This window comes from Sceloporus undulatus, chromosome 1 (assembly GCF_019175285.1).
Source record: "Sceloporus undulatus isolate JIND9_A2432 ecotype Alabama chromosome 1, SceUnd_v1.1, whole genome shotgun sequence".
Taxonomy (NCBI): domain Eukaryota; kingdom Metazoa; phylum Chordata; class Lepidosauria; order Squamata; family Phrynosomatidae; genus Sceloporus; species Sceloporus undulatus.
In genome coordinates this window covers 231,328,720-231,348,893 of record NC_056522.1, presented here as the reverse complement: position 1 = coordinate 231,348,893, position 20,174 = coordinate 231,328,720, and the positions used below count along the sequence as shown (strand labels likewise).

General features: G+C 38.1%; 1 protein-coding gene across 1 annotated transcript in view; it reads right to left on the bottom strand.

Moving 5' to 3' along the window:
* Positions 1 to 1,054: 1,054 nt before the first annotated feature.
* DARS1 (aspartyl-tRNA synthetase 1) overlaps positions 1,055 to 20,174 on the bottom strand; it is a 56,676-nt gene continuing 37,556 nt past the window's right edge. The window contains exons 8-16 of the mRNA XM_042464301.1: positions 14,714 to 14,825; positions 13,662 to 13,796; positions 11,880 to 12,027; positions 10,491 to 10,637; positions 8,364 to 8,406; positions 7,944 to 8,024; positions 5,823 to 5,934; positions 4,009 to 4,080; positions 1,055 to 1,619 (exon numbers count right to left, since the gene is read on the bottom strand). Coding sequence (XP_042320235.1) covers positions 1,528 to 1,619; positions 4,009 to 4,080; positions 5,823 to 5,934; positions 7,944 to 8,024; positions 8,364 to 8,406; positions 10,491 to 10,637; positions 11,880 to 12,027; positions 13,662 to 13,796; positions 14,714 to 14,825 — 942 coding nt within the window. The 3' untranslated portion in view covers positions 1,055 to 1,527. The remainder of the gene's footprint in view (positions 1,620 to 4,008; positions 4,081 to 5,822; positions 5,935 to 7,943; positions 8,025 to 8,363; positions 8,407 to 10,490; positions 10,638 to 11,879; positions 12,028 to 13,661; positions 13,797 to 14,713; positions 14,826 to 20,174) is intronic.

Genomic DNA, 20,174 nt, shown 5'->3' with positions numbered 1-20,174 from the left:
TGAATTCCTCCTTGGATATCTCCTTTTTCCATTTCTTTTACATGTCCTGTTTAAAACTTAGTTCAATTGAAAGTTCCTTAGTCATCCATCCTGGTTTCTTGAGACACCTCTCATTTTCCCTCCTAGTTGGAACAGTTTGAGATTGTGTCTTCAGTATCTCCCTTTTCAGAAACTCCCATCCGTCCTGAACTCCCTTCTCTTTTAGTATTTCTGACCAAAGGATCACCCTCAATACTTCTCTAAGTTTACTGAAATCCGCTCTCCTAAAGTCTAGAATGCGTGTTTGACTATGCCTGGCTTCTCCTTTCCACTGTATAACAAACTCCAGGAGAATATGGTCACTTCCACCTAAGGATCCCACCACTTGCACCCCGTTAACCAAGTCATCCTTGTTGGTTAGGATCAGATCTAAAGTAGCTGACTCCCTTGTGGCCTCTTCAACCTTTTGCATAATGAAATTGTCTTCCTGGCAAGTAAGGAATTTGCTAGACCTTAATGTTTTGGCTGAGTTTGATTTCCAAAAAATATCAGGATAGTTGAAATCATCCATCACTACTACATCTCTCCTTTTGAGAAGTTCAAACCGTACACTTGAGGACTAATTTTATTTTATCTTCATTAACCCTGTCACTAGTCACTCAGGTGATATAGAAAAAAGCTTAATGGATGAGTCAGGATCACATTCATTATGTCCTGCATAAGGTGAATTGTCAGTACTAAAAACTAACAAACAACTTTTGTGTTTACTAAGATCCAAAATACACTGCAAAAATAATTCAGTTTTAGACTGCTTTACCTGCCCTGGCTCAATGCTAGATAATTATGGGAACTGTAGTTTTGTGAGACATTTAGCCTTCTCTGTCAGGGAGTTCTGGTGTCACAATAAACTACAATTCCCAGAAATCCCTAGCACTGAGTCAAGCAGTTAAAGCAGACTCAAACTGGATTTAGATCAGATTTACATAGGAGAAAATAGATAAATGTAAGGCTTAGTACTAGATAGAATTACTGAATGAGACAAGATGAACAATGTTGAAAAATGACACATAGAATAGGTAGTTAAGAAATTTTATTGCAACCTGCATTTCAGTTAATTCATATTTAATCAGTTAATCCACTATTTTCCAGTTGCGTCTCAACCATTGTCCAATTTGCTATTTATCAAATTTACTCATGACAGCTGATCAGTCTACATTTGAGATAAACTTTGTTGCCAAGTGTCTCAAAAACAAATTTAGCTTTACTCTGTACAACTATGATTTTTTAAATTAAAATTCAAGTGTTTAGAAACTTGCTAAAGTACAAGATAATAATAGTAGTTTTAACTTGATCAAGTACATTTTCTGAAAAAGGTACAACTTTTTTACATCAGAATTAAATCATGTAAAATTTCTAATTTCAAATATTAGTAATATGTGAGTTGAATATTCACTATTGTGGCACTTCAGTAGATTAAATGCATACTGCATTTAGGCTTAGTTTTATGACAGTAAGGAATAAACTTTTAAATGCAGGCCTTTAGTCCACTCAAGGTGTTAGACGTTTAGGATCGCGAGGGAACATGGATGTTTGTCGGACATTGCTCAACCCAAGGTACAGCATGGTGACTCTTTCTAATCCTGTCAAAATTAGATACAGTTTGATTAATTAGAAGACCAAGCATACAGTTGTGCATGTATAAAAAGAGTGGATTGTTTTACAAATCATTATAAATGCAGGTATGACAATGAATTTTTTCCCTCTTTCTCATTTTTCAAATGTGCACTCTGTGAATTCAAATGAGAAATCTACCGTAATTTATAGCAGGATATAAAAATGCCCCACAACCAAAAGAATATATATATGTATGTGCATCCCACCAAAAATCTGAAAATACAAGGTGGAATAAATGTAAAATAAAATCAGACAAAAGGAAAGATATAAAACAAATCTGCATTTCTTGCATTATGGGGTATTTTGTGACTCCAATGAACACCCATGCCGTACCATAGGGGGAGAGGAATCAGTTTCCCCCAGATGTAGCACTGTCACTTCTGTTTCATGGGATCATGGTTTGTCAAAATGTCATGGGACTTTTTTGTCTCCATGTTCGTTACATTGGTTGGGAGAGAGGAGTCATCCAATAGCAAAAACAACAACAGAAAAACAAAACAAAGCAAAAAAAAAAAAAAAACCCAAACAGATTTGTTGACACTTTTTTGTCCCAGCTGTTTTTTTATTTATGGGGGGAGGAACCCTTCTATATGGCAAGTGGTTGAAATCTGAAGACACTGTTTAAACCTGTGCACCTAATGTAAGTCCCCCCCCCCCTACAATTACACACAATTAAGAATTTTACAGAATTATAGCACTGTGATTCCATTTTCACTACCCTGCTTGCATCTTGGGGTTTGACGTTTGTCCAGACACCAGGGGAGCTCTCTACTTGAGAAGTCCTAATGCGTCTCCCTAAACTACCAATAGCAGGATTCCAGTGGATGCAGCTATGACAATTAAAGTGGAATCAAAATGCTATAACTAAATGGTGGGAAAGAAAACAATGTCACAGAATGCAGTGTAGATTCTGCAATAAAACAGGATGAAATGTCCCACTGTTAAACAGGTTAACAACAATTTGTCAGGTTTTAATGAAATGAAAGCAGCAGTTAATCAAAACCTAAAGTGAAAGTTTCTCTTCTTTGCAGCCACGGCAGAAGAGGAGAGGGAAAGGAAGAGAGATTGATCCCACTCTCTTCAGCTCCCATTCATTTCTTCACAACAATTCATAGTTTACTGTAACATCTGATCTTCAGGAATTATGACAACATATTTGTGACAGTGGATTTCAGCACCACTACAGATGATCAGATAACCCTCACCACGACCACTGATGCCTCCCTATAAGTCTACCTTGCCCCCAGCTGTTTTTCCTTCTGCCTGGTTTCAGAGTTTGGCTGGAACAAAACCAAGAATTGGACAATGGAAGGGGCAGAAATCCAGAAGATAGTTTCCCCACCCCCACCCTCAAACATATCTGCCTTCCACCTATTTCTCCTGATCAGCCCTACAACAGAAAAATGTGATAAGGAAACCTATACAGTATTTTGCTCATAGGCTGACATCTGGTTAAGTGATAGGTGCACATGTAAGTGCAGCATATGCATATGTAAGTCTCTCCCTTGCATTTTGATGGGGAGCGTGGGGCTATTCTGTTGCTCTTTCATTCCATCCCCGATGGCAGCTGTCAAGCCCTGGGAGGTGATGCTGCTGCTTCTTACTGGTGGGACAGAGAGTGAGGGAAGTAGGCAATTCAGACCATGAAGGTATGGCTGCTCTGGGTTGTGGGGGAGTGCACCTTGTTCTATGAGTGCACCTTGTTTGTCCCTCTTCCTCACTGGGTTGAATCCAGCTGTTGCTTCATGGTCTGAATAATCTCTTCTTCTTCTTTCATCACCGGTAAGCAGCAACAGCAGCTCTTCCCAGGGCTTGACAACTACTGTATGGGATGGAATGGATGAATAACTGCACAAGTAGTGCTATACTCCAATATAGGATCTTGGCCATCATGTTTAAGATGGCCCCTAGCTTGGGGCATGGGCTGCCTTAAAGAAGTAGCATCAAAAGGCACCTAGGATTCTCAACTATACAGCATGATCTGTATTAACAGTAGGAATACACGCTCATCAGACAGACTATTGTTTCCTTTCCTTGTTATTCCATAGCCTGGTAGTGGGAAATGGAAGAACACAGGTAACAAGTAGTAGAAATTTCTCTTTTGAATGTGGTCTTTAAATATTGTCTGATTACTTCCTTGATCATTGTTTCCTAAAAAGAAACTATAGTGCACAGGATAGCTTATTAAAGTAGAAACCCTCAAGAGAAGAACAGGATAGAATATTTCTCAAAAACCTCTTTCCCTGTAAATCAAGGTTGGTTTTCTAAATTCAGCTCAAATATACAATTATCTTTGTCTTCCCTCTGATATTAAGCAAAGGCTAGTAAAGAGTAAAATAAAATGAGCTATATTACCTATGCCACCACCAGCATGAGGAGGAGCACCAAAGCGAAAGGAATCAATGTATGACTTTATTTTTTCCAAATCTGAAAAGGAAGTAGTTCATTTTTGTTCAGTTCCAACTGTCATTAGCATCATAGGTCAAAAAACACTTATAGTTGAAAGAACCAGTACTATTCAAAAAGTTGTTTCAGTCTTCTCACAACTTTTAAAAGCACAAATCCAGTGCTAGTAACCAATGTCTTGTTAAGCCTGTTGCTCCTTAAAGCATACATGCACTTTAAAAATAAAGAAAAGAGAGAAAAGAAGGGTTCATTTGTGGTTTTTTGTGGGGGTTTTCAAGGGCTCATTTGATTCCTTCCTACTGATAGGTAGCAAGGTCCCTCTTTCTATCTGTGGATAAGAGGTTTAAAAGTTAGGAAGAAAGGAAGGACCTATTCAATTTACCTGATGACAGAAAAGAATCAAATGGGTCTCTCTTTCTCTCTCAAGAGAGACTTTACACACTTTCCAACACATTCTAACCTAAAAGTTCCAAACGAAAGTAATCATGCCACACAACCTTTGTTAAAAGCTTTACAAGGAAGAAAAAGGGAACTCTTTGATTCCACCACAACTCCCCTGGTTTACACAATCATTTGTGGCAGTAGCATCACCGTTTTCCTTTACAGTATTCACTTTTTTTTTCATGGTGGTTATGCTGGCTGCTGTGAAGCAATGCTCCAAACAGTCATACCTGCCATCTTAATTTCCCAGAGTGCTTCTCTGAGTTTCACAAGGCACTCTGGATTTGGAAAATTAAGGTGACAGAAATCTATGCAGACTTTACTACATTGGAGTTTGACAATAGTACAAAAGAAGAAAAAGGGGAAAGAAAGGACAAAAGGGAAAAAAGAAAAGGCAGATGCTGCCGTCGTTGCTTGAAGTATTAGCAGTGCTGATAAGAAGATTAAATGCAATATTAAAACTATCTCTCCAAAGAAAAATCTCTCCTAAAGGCTACATAACATAATATTGCTACAGGGCAGGGATAGACAACATGTGGTCTTTCAGATGCTTTTGGACTACAAATCTCATCAGCTTTCACTACTGGCTATGCTGGATAAGCCTGATAGAAATGGCAGTCCAACAACATCTGAGGACCACATATTCCTCATCACATCTATAAGGAAAAACAATACCTCACACCCTGTATCCATAACTACTTACTAAGGTATTTTACTAGCTCAGGAAAATATATTCTGACCCTCTTTCAGAAATAAAGTTAACAACTACACATTCACTAAGTGAGGTGATGGCCAGTTTGAAAAGCCTAGACCAAATCCACTTGTTGTGCCTCCCTTATACACAAGCCTACATTAGGGCATAACCCTATAAATAACCCCCATTTATCTGAACATGTCTGATTGTCCCTTGAATTTCTGGATAAATGAAATATACTGAACTATAATCATAGTGAGTCTGACATGCATGCTCTATGGGATGAGAACATTGAACCTCTAGAAAATTCCCTGGAAAAGTTTCATTAGAGCCATTGCCTATAGCTAAAAACCATTTAAAATGTTGTGATATGTTGCTGAAGAAAGCAAGTACAATTTGACAGATGTCACTCTTTTTGGCAGTTAAGCCAAATCAGGCTATCCTCACCTAAGAACAGTATATACAACACCCCTACTGTGAGTAAACATGTGACGATCAAACAATCAAAGTTTCTGTTTCCAGCTTTAATCCCTCATCTCTACCACCTAGTCACATACCCTGAACTATACAGTGATTTTTAAAGCTTAATACACATCTTATCAGTAAACAGCTATAACTGAAGTATTACCAATGCCATGATGCAAGGCTCTCTCAGTCAGTAGCTGTGGGTCATGAACTCGCTGAGCACCAGACAAAATCTCTTCACCTCTCATAAACATATCATAGGAATTAGAGGTTTTCTGAAAGGAAAGAAATTATCTTAACAAATGGCAATTAAATGGTCTGTAACATGGATGGTTTGAATGTGTAAACGTAAGACTACACTGGGCTCAGATGAAGACCAGGGGTCTCACAAGAAATCAAATAAGGGTGCTTCATGGATGAATGCTCGTGTTTGGAGTCCAGGTTGAATGTAGGGGATGGTACTTGAACTAACCAATGCTAAATCTAAAATATAAGAAACTAGAGTGGGTGGATGGGTTGGAAACTGTAAACAGACAAAAGAATGGTATAACAATAAAGTGAACTGAGCTTTTTTTGGTAGTTTATCTCCAGTCCACCAATGTCCTAAAACACAAGGAGCAGCAAATCTAAAACAAAAGCAAATACAAAAGCAGCAAAAGCTGACTCTTGTCCCTGGCAAGTGGCAGAAAGACCTTCAAGTCTTTGTCTCAGGTAATCTCTGTAGCCAAAGATCCAGCTCTCAGTCACCTCTCTGTGACCTTTGCTATCAAGTCTATATCAAACAGGGATGTCTTAGGCAAATAGCCCAAAAGGGGGCACCCTAGCACAGGCAACCAACTATACTAGGTTGATCCATCTCTCAGATTGTAATCAGCATAATCCCTAGGCTAAGAATTGGGAGATTGCTTGCATATAGCAGACAAAGGGAGTTTCCTTCTGGGAATGAAACTTTTTGTCTGAGAAGATTTATACTGATTGTCTGGTTATTACATATCACACCTTGTTCTTCTCCCCTGGGAAGGCTGCTTAAGCCCATCAACTCCTGAAATACTGCCTTTAGGACCATTTCTGGGTTTAAATATGAGTGCTTTGGCACTAGTAAATTGGCCTAGTCAGGAGCCAGACAGGCATTCTGATTTCAGCCAGGCACTTCACTAGCTGGCCACCCCATGTTCCGTCAGCAGCTACTGCACCACTTCCAATCCAGGTGTCCTGAAATTGGAGCTATGCTTCAGGATCAGTAGAGTATTACCTCTTATCAACCCTGTAACTCACTATTACCTACCACCTTTGCTTCATTAGTTCTTGTGGGCACATGTGTGTTAATCCCTCCTTTTAAATAAACTACATTAATTTGGAAATTGCTCTGGAGTTCTCTGGATTTGGAGCTGTTATACATAGACCAAGGTCCCAGCCAGAAGTTACCCTGGCCTCCTCAGGACCCCCAGCAATTTAGGTAACCTCTCCTTTGCTAGGGAGCAGCAACATATGACACTTCCTCCCACAATCATTCTGTGCCCCCAGAAATATATTCCAAAATCATGCAGTGCCCCAGAATTTGGAATGCTTCCTGCCAGCAACACTCCTACAGCAAGTACTGCGGTGCACTGCTGAGTCCAATTCTGAATGATGTGGATAGCAGATTATAGGGTTCTGCACTGTTCTGCACCATTGAAAGCACCATTGTTTTCAAGAAACATCTTGTATTTTTCATATTGAAGGCATATACACACAATTAGGATAAGCACAACACACATTCTGATACCCCACAGATACTGATAAATACGTATTTCTTTCTGTGACAACCCCCCTACCCATTATATATAGTAGATATAATGGTATTTTCCTCATTAGCCTGAAAAGTAACTTTTATTTTATATATTTTATTCATGTATATCCTGCCTTTCTTCCAATAATGAGACTCAAAGTAGCTAACGTATTGAAAAATAATACAAATAAAAAACTATACAAAGTAGTTAATAAAAGTATAAGAATCACTATTATTTGTAATATGCTTCTTTTAAATAAACCCCAGACCTGCTTTAGAGATCGCTCATACAATTTTATTCTGCAAATAAGCTGTAAGCATAGGGTTAACATAAATAATTCAGAATTTGAGAGAATGATATATACCCCTTTAACACAAAATTAAAGACCACAAACATGCCACATGCTTATGGTGTAGTTGAAATATACATCCCATGCTGACCCATGACAGTGGACTATTCAGCAATGGGTTCATAGTACATTTCAAAGCAATGGTGAAATACAAGGCTTTACTTACACAATTTTGTGGATCTGGCATCGTATAAAAAGGTCTTACAGCCAATGGATATTTGTCAAGAATATAGAAATCGGTGTCATACTGGAAACAATATTAATAACATTAAGCATTTTTTAAATGGAAGAGGATTTTGCAAAACATACATAGAAGCACTCCAAGTTTCATGCTTGTTCTTAATTTTGTACAAAGAAAAATATTCGAGATGCATAATTGCCAATTAAATCCAATATGCCTAAAGGTATTTAAATTCATGCCATTCTAGTCCTAAGATAATAGCTTTTAATATAAAATACTTTATATGAATGCTATGCTATGCTACAAATAAATAAATAAAATTTCTGTGGCTAGTGCTGATGCACAAATTTGACTTATAACATATTAATGCTATATTAATCAGTTACCAAGATTAATCAGCATTACCTTTTCTTTCACCAGACGGCCCAAAAGTTTTTCACTTGGGGTACTGAAAACAAAAATGCTCAAGGTCAGATTTATGCAGCAGCTGGCTCACTATGCATGTCTGTAAGACTTTATGGGACTCAAGACTTTATGTATTACCTTTGGCAAAACAGGAAATCCTACAAAGAGATAATGTATGTGTGTATAGGTTCATGTTAAATGTTTCAGAATGTGAACATAAATAATGGATTAAAGTCTCCAGACAAGATCCAAATGCAGTTAAGGAAAGGCTGTTTCAGTGCTGCCTATACCTGTTTTCCAAATCTGCAACAGGTTTCATCCCTTGTAATCAATGCTTGGCCAGCCCAGACTGCATAGTTAGTCATGCAGGGTGGCCCCTGGCTTCCAACAATAATCACTACACTTATATACTGACTCTGCATATAGTAATTCCTTCCCATTTGTGGCTTTGACTTTTTCAGATTTGATTATTCATGGATTCATGGATTTGATCAATATGTTCTATCTAGGTATCTCTAAAGCCTCCAGAGATGGTCAACGCCAGAAATCATGCTGAAGGACCTAAAGAACAATATGCATTTGTAGGTTCTCCAGAGCAATTCTGTGGACAACTTCTAGCAGATGTTGACAACAGACTTATGCTGGAGGACCTAGAGATTCATAGAGTGGTGTTCTCTTAGGTAGAAAACCCTGTGTTTTTTCATTTGCGGTTTTCCCACTTTCATGGGGGTCCTCAACCCATAACCTCCAGCAAATGTGGAAGATCTACTGTACATTATGCTCAAAGCTCTTCATAACAAAAGCAGGGCAAAATCAGATATATAAATTCATCAATACATAATGCATATTCACAATTTGTCTATATAGGGAATAATGTAGTATATAGTTTCATGCTGTGAAGAAACTTTATTACAAAGTATTGTGAAACAGTTTCTTCAGGCAGCCAATCAGAGAGAGAGTTTCTTTGCAAAAATAATATGGAGGAATATTATTTTTGAGTTTTTACTCTGTTATTGATACAGTATGTATACATGTGAAGCTACATGTTCAGCAAAATCATGTGGCTGATCTTCAGACTTTAAAGACCGACCCATTTAAACATTACATTTCATCAAGGGGAAATCAGTTCAAAAGTTTATTGGCAGTTTAAAGCAAAAACTGTGAGGCTTGAAAAATCGGTCCTCAGCTATGCATGCTGAACGGGTTGGGTCTTCGTTTCTGGGAGGAAGCAAGAGTTGAGGCTAAGAACATTGGGCTTTGAAGCATAGAGTGGTAAAGAAGGCGGGAAGGACAATAATACTGTCATTGCAGCCAGTCTGAGTATTAGGCAGAGATGGGTGCTTGCTGGTTGGCTGAAGGAAGCATGTGAAATAATTGTGCTACTATCCTTTCAACGTGTTCTTCCAAGATTGAAGATGTGTTCAGATTTTTGTTCACTATTTTGTAACATTTACACTTTTATCAACCACATTTTAGCAAACACTTGATTTAAGAAGGTTACAGCAACTGCTTGATGGCAAAGGGGCTTTAAGGGGAAGGTGTGTGTGCTGCTTTCCTTTTCCCTTCTTTACTTCTGATGACACTGTTCCAACTTGGTAGACATGCTATACCATAAAATGAAATGCTGTACAACTTCCTTCTAAGGGCAGGTGTTCGTACATGGGGTCATTCTTGAGATAATATGAACCTGTAAAGAAACCTGACAAGGGCCTAGAAAGGAAAGAGAATATACACTGCTATTCATTTACCTGGAACTGGATCTTCATTAGTGTGAGATAAATATTTGTTCCTAAATTACTAAGGCTGCAACTTGAACTACACTTATTTGTGTCCTTCTCTTCAAATTGATCTCTGTGTTATTTGAAATGGGGAGACTCCATTGTTACAGACATTCTTTAGAGATCTCCCCTCTCCCCCCCCCCCCCCCCCCAATTTATCTTATTGAAGTACTCTTCCATGCATATGTGCACTACAGGGACAATTCCTAACGAAGGGTTATGTAAGGATTCTGAAAACTCCAATCATGATTTGTCTTCATAGGAGATGCAGCCCAAATGTTATTTCAGAAGTGGTTACACCTTAAGTGTCAAAAGATACTGCTACCTTCTCCAGGAAATATGAATGTACCTGAGATCATCTTCATCACCCATTTCTACTCCAGCTTCCCGAAGCATAGCCAGAGCTTCTGGGTACTCCAGCCTCAGAGTTGGCTCCAAAAATTTGAATGGTTCACATGGAAACTGTTTGCTCACAGTCTGGATTTCAGTTTGAAACCTGCATACAGAAAAAATTATATTCCGCAAAGCAAGTGCACAAAAAAGAATGACAGTACCATCTTTTGCCACAAGAGTGCACTCTGATATCATGCAAGATTTATTTTTATTCCTTCCTCTGCAGAAGGAATAACTCTGAGATAATATAACTAATATGTGACATTATACACATTAAAAAAAAATATCACTGTACATTCTCCTATAGTAACTAAGCAGGGTGAACTTTACAACAATTATGCTAAACATCCAAACCTCATTAACCAGATATATATTTTAAAAAACCCCAATCAATTTGTGTAAACACAGATGGAAATCAACTGTGAAAAGACAAAACATATTTATCAAGTAGGTTCTAACTTAACCAAGGTGCAACAGGAAACTGATGGCAAGTGAGAGAACCAACCTAGCCCCATCCGTTGGCTTTATCAGAAAAAATATCTGTAAGAACTTTCTAACTAAGGACTAATTCCTTTTTTCATTCTCCTATGCAACCCCTCTTCTTTTTGTACTGGGTCTTAGATTGCAAGCCTAAACATTAAACTTTCTAAGGCATGCTGGGAGTCTTTTCAAATAATAAATAAGTTCTCAACTATTAAAACCAAGAAAAGCCAATTTATAAATCTGTTCAATCCCTTCCCATGTTTCATCCTTTCAAAAAAGGTATCAGTGATAACACTTCCTCACAACAGATATGAATTTTGTTAGTTAACTTATTCTCCACTGACAAACTGATTGTTTTTTTTTTTTATATCTGGTTAATGAGGGTGAGGTTTGGATTTTACACTTTTGTTCTTGCTTTATACACTTCTGTGCCCGTTTTATTGGACTATGCCAATCTCTAGTGTTTTTCAGCACAAAAAGAAAATTCTATTTTGTTCCTTCGTAGAAGATGTTTGCTCCTTAATAATTAACTGTAGTGTCAAAAATTGTTCAGGTATTTACATAAAATGCAGACAGCTGACAAGTGAAGGCACTCTTCAATGTGTAAGCTATAAACACATACTAAAAACAGGAGCTCTTGTCTAAACCAGATGATGTAAAATCTCTGTCATATTAGTGCTTGAAGCCCATACGATGGCATGCTGTACTGTGAATGACAGCATTTCTCCAGTCTAACATGACTGGAAGCACAAGGTAGCCACTAACTATATTTTCACTTGTCAAGGTATAAGCTGTGCTGCCTATTACCTTTATAACTTGTTTTCCTTCAGCTTCTATCGCAGTATGAAGCCCTTAATTTTACCTTTCTTGGAGTCCTTTGAATATTTGCACCATGGTGTCTGCAATTTCTTCCACCACTTCATGATAATGGTAATTAAAGGCCATTTCAATATCCAGACCAACAAACTCTGTCAGGTGTCTATGAGTGTTTGAGTCTTCTGCTCTAAATACTACATGGAGAAAAACACTTTTTAAATTGCTTTATCACTATAAATTAATCTATCATTATTATTACAGCTAGCCTTAGAGAGACTCTAATAGCAAACACTATTTTGAGTAGGCAAAATGGTAGCTATTATTGGAAATAAAACTCTTCTCTACTGCCAGCATAGCTTTTCAACTATCAATATGGATTACATGGTAATACTGTTCCTATAAACCTCACATTTCCCTTCCTTATCACAGTTAGTAAAAACTGCATTTGAAAGCAATATTGGATTTTAAACTAAAACCTTCATTATTTTCTTGAACAAATTTCTGAAAAGAAAATAGTTCACAAGCCAGTTTCTGTGCTGATGTTAAAAGCCAGCCTAGAAAATTGATTGGGGCTCCAAGTGAGACTCATTTGTAACTGATTTATATGAGTGAATACTTCATAGTCATTCAGTAGCTATAGTTCAGAGGAAAAAACTGGCAAAACCACCTCTGCCTAAGAAAACCCTTGCTTAAGACAAGCCTATGAAATTCATAGGGCTGCCATAAATTGACAGGCACATCCACAGCTCCACGTGCTTATAATCTGGGTTTTAGACAAGAAGTGGAATAACAATGGGGAGAGTGGGACATCACAGCTCTTGCCTTGAAGACCACAGGCCAATGCCAGTTCCACAGGTGTCTGAGGTATGGATATGTGTGTGTGTTTTTTTGGGGGGAGAGGTAATAAGGTCAGTAGACCACATGAGTGTTGCGGATCAGATTTTTTCCAAAGAGGTGTGCAGACAAGCCCTCTCAGAATAATTTGCAAAACATTTAAGCCAATAATGAAACTGGTGACACTTAAAGGCTGGTGAAAGTGCTTTAAAACAGTTTCTGTATCTCACAATATCACCACAGTCCAGGCATTAACCTGGGTGTCTTTCTATTTTCAGCATCACTACCTGCACTCTATCTTTTAGATTACAGGGCTCACTGTCCAGAGCCCCAGTATCAATTACTCATACAGTTTCTCTCCTTAAAAGTGATCTAGCATGAAGACATACATTTCCCCTTGTGTGGGAGAAGATGGATGAAGGTAAACCTATTCCTTTAATATATGAGGAGCATAGTTTTCCAGTAACATATAGCTGGAGTATTTCTATAGAAAGAGGGAGAGAACATAAGTGTGTACACTACTAATATGGAACTTATGTGCTCTGGGGGGAAAAAACAGCACACAAGAATATTTTGCAGTCTTATTTAGAATGTACTAATTTCTAGCAAATATACTTTAACAAACTACTAGAACTATCAAGCTCATAGCTTTGCATTAAGTTCACTGAAACTACAGTCATCCAGCTGCAGTCATCATGTTCCCTGCCAGAAACTTCTGTATGACACTCTAACAGCCACTAGAGAACACCATCACTCTGTTCATGGTTCTTATTTCAGCTGAATATTACATTTGTTCCGCCTGCAAGCCCTGTCAAGCTGCCACATGGATTAGCAGCTTTTGCATGAAACTTTTGTTTGGTTTGCAGATTAGAAAGGAAAAGGCCTTGCAAGGCTTAACACATGCATAACCCCAACATTTAGTGCACGTTTGTTCCAGAGACAGGATGGCTGCATTTGTAATTAGAGTGGAAAAAAAATGAAGAACTTTCTTTACCTGGTCCAATGCAGAAAACCTTGTCAAAGTCAGCACAAATACACATCTGCTTATACAGCTGTGGGGACTGTGCAAGGTAGGCACTGCTTTTGAAGTAGGAAACAGTAAATACATTGGCACCACCTTCACTAGCAGCTGAAAAACAAAGGAGACCATTTATGAAGCACGAGAAACTTAGCAGCATGCTTCTGAATGGGACATTTGATCTGTCTAAAGAAAGCCATACAAGTCACAGTAACAACCTTCATTATTTTCAGTCTCATTCTCTGATGTTTTACACATAGGCATGAGTTATCTAATCAATTTGTAGATGTGCTTAGCCTTTATAATCATCTTCTTTGGTCAGATGGTCAACACTTTTTTGGTCAATACTTTTATTTTATCTCACCCAGTTCCATTACACTCTTGTCAACAGACCATGTCTTTTATAGAAGTGTACAGTGCATAGATCTTCAAACTCATATCAAAACTGGTCCCCTTTTTTGTGGCACAACTTCCAGCAGAGAAGAAACATGGCACAAGATATTCAGGTATGTCTTTACAGGGGCATTAGGAGTTTCATTAAGCTTGTAGATGTTGCAATTCATATTTTAACATAACTCCTATTCTGTTGCAAATTAGGGCTTTTGGCTTCACAAGGCCAGGGGCAATGGCTATCTGCATGCAACCTGGCATGCTGTAACCAGACAAAATTCATTTTTTTCCATACAGTTCTTTCTTATGGCAATACAAGAACTAAATAACAAGCTGTAGTAGACTGAAAGTTTCTTCCTACCAACAGAGCACTTCAGCAGAGAGAGGAGCCATCCCTTTAAATCAGAAACTGTTTCAAAAAAGAATTCAGCTTTAAAAATTATTTGAATCTATAATTGATGACTTAGAATCAATTAATGCTTTCCACCTGAGTAATAGGTGCTTGTCCACAACAAACACACATTTACAGCCTGCAAAGTGGATCCATTATTTATAAATTTATTTATTTATTTATATCCCACTCTTTCCCCAGGACTGGGACTCATTATTATTATTATGTATTATAAACAAATACATACCAGAAATAATCTTTGGAGTTTGAATTTCCACAAACCCCTTGTGAATTAGAGTTTCTCGGAAAAGCTGGCAAATGCCAGATTGGAGACGAAAGACAGCTTGGCTAGTGCAAGTCTGTAAAGTGAAGATAATATATTAAGATTCATAACTTAATTGCACTTGCTGAAGATCATTTGCTTTGATCAGGACAGTAGAAAACATTAACTAGCTCCTCAAGGACATTTTATTACTTGATGAGGCCCTATCTTTCAGACAGGTTTTACATATACCCTATAACACATTACAGGTGAAAATCTGTACTGTACACTATGGCTAAAGAGTGTAATGACTGAAGATTTGTTATCACAACAGAGTCTAAAAACAACTTCCTTGCAGAGTAGGAATGGGAAACCTCCTGTTAACTGCAAGGCTAATGGACCACAACTCTCAACATTCTCATTATAGGCTATTCTTCCCAGTGGTGATGGGAGCTGCAGTCCAACAACATCTGGACGGTTACACTTTCCTTATACCGGCTCTACACAGTGCAAAAGTAGCAGAATCTGTTCCATAGTGGTTATTTCACTCATCCCCAGCAGATACGCAAAGAATTTATAATATACGCCAGATAAAGGCACTGGCTAAATTGCTAAATTGTATTTTTAAAGATAATAAAAAGGCATTCAGTGCTGTCAGAATGAAAAGTAGATTTACACTGTGACACCTACACAGTAAACAAAAAGTAGAGCAAACCTCAATGTCATCATCATGAAACACCACCACCACCACCGAGGAGAAGGGGAGTGGACAACCCCCTCTGACAACTTTTTATCTGACATAAATATTCTTCCAAGACAAAAAGAAGCTTGCACAGAAATTATTTATAAGATGGTTAACCGATTGATGTGCTAAACAGATTTTAAAAACAGGTTTATCATAAAAGTACTGTTGGGTAAGTCACAGACAAATTCAAAATAAGAACTGATGTTAGCCTCGGTAACATACTAAGTGCACTACCGCTTCACTAAGTCTGTAAGAGTTACAGATGTGTGTGGGTTTTTTGCCCTGAAAAAAGAAAAGAATGTGCGTCACAATACCCTGTTTACTCTTACTGCTTTTTCAAGATGATTGGCTTTTCAGTTAGGACGAGACGTGTGGTTTTTCACATGACATGCCACCAAACCACAGATATGATAAACCGATACACATGGAGGATAGAGAGGGAAGCCCGCTCCTATAACACATAGAAAAGATTCTGTTCTTTAAACTAAGGGTTGTATTTATTGCTTCAATGGAAGCTCCAAAGTTTTAGTTAACTAAAACACGGGGGGGGGGGGGGGGGGGGGGGGGGAGGGGAAGTATTTGGTACAATCTGTTGTTTTTAACCAGGTTTTAAAACCACATTCACATTGGGTTCCTAAAGATAAAGGCTTAGAGCAGCATGTCTTGTTTTCAGCTGACGGGTGGAAATGAAGCCCTGACACAATTGTGGAGGCTAGAAACCCAATCTCATCTGTAAACAAAACAATCCAAAGTACAGGTGACAATGATGTCAAGAACAAGCCATCTGATGCACGTAGACCTATGGCACAGTATGTATCTAGCAGCAATTAAGACAACAGAAGCACAAGTGTCACAGAACATCCACCAACAAGAGTATCCTGAGCTCAAGGCAAGAGACTGAACATTTCCTCCTCCCTACTGCTGTTGGAATCTGTAGGACAATGAATTATATTTTGCCCCAAGGCTAGAACTGTTAGGAATGTTATATCACAAGTGACACAGGCATGCTGACATACATTTAACTCGCTTTGCTTGATTCCTCACTTTTCCATATTGCATAAGATGAGGCAAGAACAAAGCCTCAGGAGAATGAATGCCATGGAGGGATGGCTCCCCAGTATGTGGGTTAACTCCACTTTTCTCCATTCCCATTGGGAAAAGGCAACAATGGAGAGAAGCAGACTCAGCCAGAGACTTGAGAAGCACCCTTACCTTTCATAGCAGCACCACTGGTTTCAAACTGGGAACTGCCAAAAGCCCCAGTCATTTTTCCAAAGTGGAAAGGTTAAGTGAGAGTTCACTGTTCTCCCCGCCCCCCCTTTCACAGTTGGGAAAAGCAAGTGTGGAGAAAAGGCAGTTCCTGCTGCCTCCCTTTTAGTTTATACAAACCACACTATCCAAATTCACTTCAAATCAAGGTTTTCAATTTGAATTTGGTGGCTTTTAAACCACGGTTTATTAATTTAGTCATCATTCCAAGCTGTTACTAAAGTATAACCACAATCTGGCATAGTATCTGAAAGGCAGCTTTGGATATGAAGCTTTCTAGACACACAAGCCTAAAGACTGATATTTCATTTAATTATTAAAGGTAAATCTCTCCAGGTCTGGAATTCACAAACAATGAATAACATTAATGGCAGATACAAGCTTCCTCATTTATGAAGAGCTAACCTTCCTAGTTACAGTTGTTCCTCGGGATTTGCTGACTTCCCCATTCACAGTTTTGAATTTCTGCGGACGGGAAGGGACAAAATGGCATTTGATTAAAAACAATGGGGCTCCAATATTTGCAGTTTTTCCGATTCGCCATGTGTGTGTTTGTGTGTGTCCGGAATGGATCCCCCATGAATCGGAAGGAACGACTGTAAAACAAACTAACAAACACACGCACACACATTCAATAAACTCAAACTCTTTCATACATACACTCAACTGTGATGTGACTATTTCTTTAGCAAGAATTAACCAGGAAATCAAACTCATTAATTTAGGCAGGAAATGAACTATCATTGGCTAAGAAAGCTGAAGTTGGGGGGATGGATTCAGGTATACCTGAGCATTAATTCAGATTCTGGTCAATAACGTAACATTTGGGTACTGCCTTGTTTCACTCTTTATCTTTCCATGCCCTGAATGTTCAGCATGCAATTATTTTAAACAAACTCAAAGCAAATTTTCATGGTGTAGCACAGAGAAATTTGACTTAAAAGAAAGGAAAAGGAATGGGATGTGTCCTTAAATTCAGCTAGCAGTTAAATTCATCTAATTTAGCCCAACACTTTTTTTTAAAAAAAGTACTGAAGTTTTGTTAACCCAGCTTCCTACTCTTAACCTTCTTCCTCTGCATGCACGGCTCATCACTTCCCTAACCAGCTTTAAGGCTGAGCTGAAAACCATATTGTTTAGGGAAGCGTTCTCAGGGAATCTGTGATTGTCATCTGGCTGTCTGATAATGTTTGATGTGATGTGATCTGCTTTTATATTTGATGTTTTTAATTTGTCTTTTCTTTCTACATGGTAATTTTATCTATTCCTCTAGTTAATTGTTATTATCTCAGAGTGTACGCCTTGGGCAGGCTTTTATATACTCCTTAATTTTACCGACTTTGTACAGCGCTGTGTATAATTACAGTGCTCTAGAAATAAAGTTTAATAATAATAATAATACTCTTACAATTTCTCAGTACTGCAAAGCCCACAACAAAAACTGTAACAAAACTAGCTGTTAAAAAGACATTTTTCTATACAAATCCATTATGAATTTAAGCTGAAATCAAAGCCACACACTAGTTAAAGCAATTTTTTAAAAAGCACTATTAGAAGAGGCCAATATTTAGTTGTTTAACTGGCATTCCACAATGTAATATTATGTTTCCCTACAGCAGTAGTTATAGAGTCAGAAATTAAACATAAAAACTAATTATCTTTCCTGTCTGTAGAAGAAGTAAGATAGTGCTAGTCGGGTAAAAGTCATAATTCCAAGCCATCCTTATCAGTGTAATTGTTCTCTCGCTATTTAGTACTGGTGTGCTTTAGATTTAGATGACTCCTAAGATCCAAACTGATTTCAACTGATTTAGACAGGTTTGAAAGATGTACATGGAAGTGATACTTCTCCAAAAGATGCAGAATCTGCAGATAAAATAGCAACTTGGATTTCAAGGTACACAAAAGTGAATCTGTAAGAACTGCAAGAACCTTCTTACTCCACCCCTGGCAACTTTTCATATAAGGGAAAATACCATGGTAGGGAGAAGGAAGAAGAGGATGGAGTGTTGTTTCTAATTAACAGCGTCTACTCACAGTGAATTACTATACAGTCGACCCTCTGTATCTACAGATTCTTTATCCATGGATTCAGCCATCCATGGCTTGAAGGAATATATACATATATTCATTCCAAAAAGCAAAAGTTAATTTTGCCATTTTATAGGAGGGACACCATTTTACTATGCCACTCTATTTAATGGGACTTGCGCATCCATGGATTTTGGTATCCACAGGAGGTTGTGGAGCCAATCCCCTGCTGATATGAAGGGCCTAATGTACCAGGGTTATCCAACCCCAGTCCTCTCGAGAAGGGATACTGAGGTAATATATCACAGACTTGATAAGCATTCAGAAATCTCTGCTAATGTTTCACATGCATCTGAGCAAGTAGGCTCAAGACTATGAAAATTCATGTGACCAATTTCTACCTTTCATTTAGTCTCAAAGGTGCTGGAAGAAGCCTTTGCATACTGATTTTCCAGGCTAACACGGCTATGTTTTTGAATTCCCCAAAGCAGGAACGTTAAAAATCATTTTGTGAAGTCTATGGCACCTGAGACACTGTAACACAGAGTGTCTGCTTGGAAAATACTCAGTGTTCAAATCCTTCTTCCTCTGCTTCACTATGCTTCCCACTCATTGTCCAATTCTGCCCCATGCAGCCTCTATGGCTTTGGTGCCCACTAAGGAGAAGTAAAGAAGCAAACAAGAAACAAAGGCCTTGAACTGTTTCCATTCATAATAATTCCTTACTAATTAGGAATGGAATTAAAGCTAGGTTTGGATAGGCCATTTTCCATAAATGCAGAATGATGTAGTGCAAGAAAACACGGGAACTACCAATTTGCCCACTCCACTAGACAAATTTAATGCAAGAATCCCCCCTCTCCCAGGAAAGTGCTTCTTTGTGAGGCCTTTGTAGTTACTGGATTTAAGGCCCTTGGAATCAGTATACTGAAATGAGCCATCCTAGCAATTGGCACAGCTGCTCATGTTTTATGCAATGTTTAAGCTTCTGAACAATTGAAATGTTTCTTTAAAAAAACCCAGGAGAGTCTGCACACTAGATCTAGGGGCCAGATGGTTGATGGGAAAGTGTTAAGAGAAGGTATAACGGTACTATTTATGACAGCAGTCAAGTGGAGCACTATTCGAAGGGTGTGTCTGAGAGACAGCTCAAAAAGAGGAGTCAACACAGGAAATACTGAAAAGTTCGCTTGTAAACTTCCACATGCTAACATGTATTTGTCATTTTGCAGAATCTATGGTCATTGAACTGTTTTGACATTTCCTTAATATTTATTTGAAATTTATTTGAAATATTTATTTATTTGTAATTGTATTTCTGTTCAATTGCCAACATCTGACTTTCAAAAAAGTAGAAGAATATACATCACAAATGTGATTCTGAAGCATTAATGTTTACAG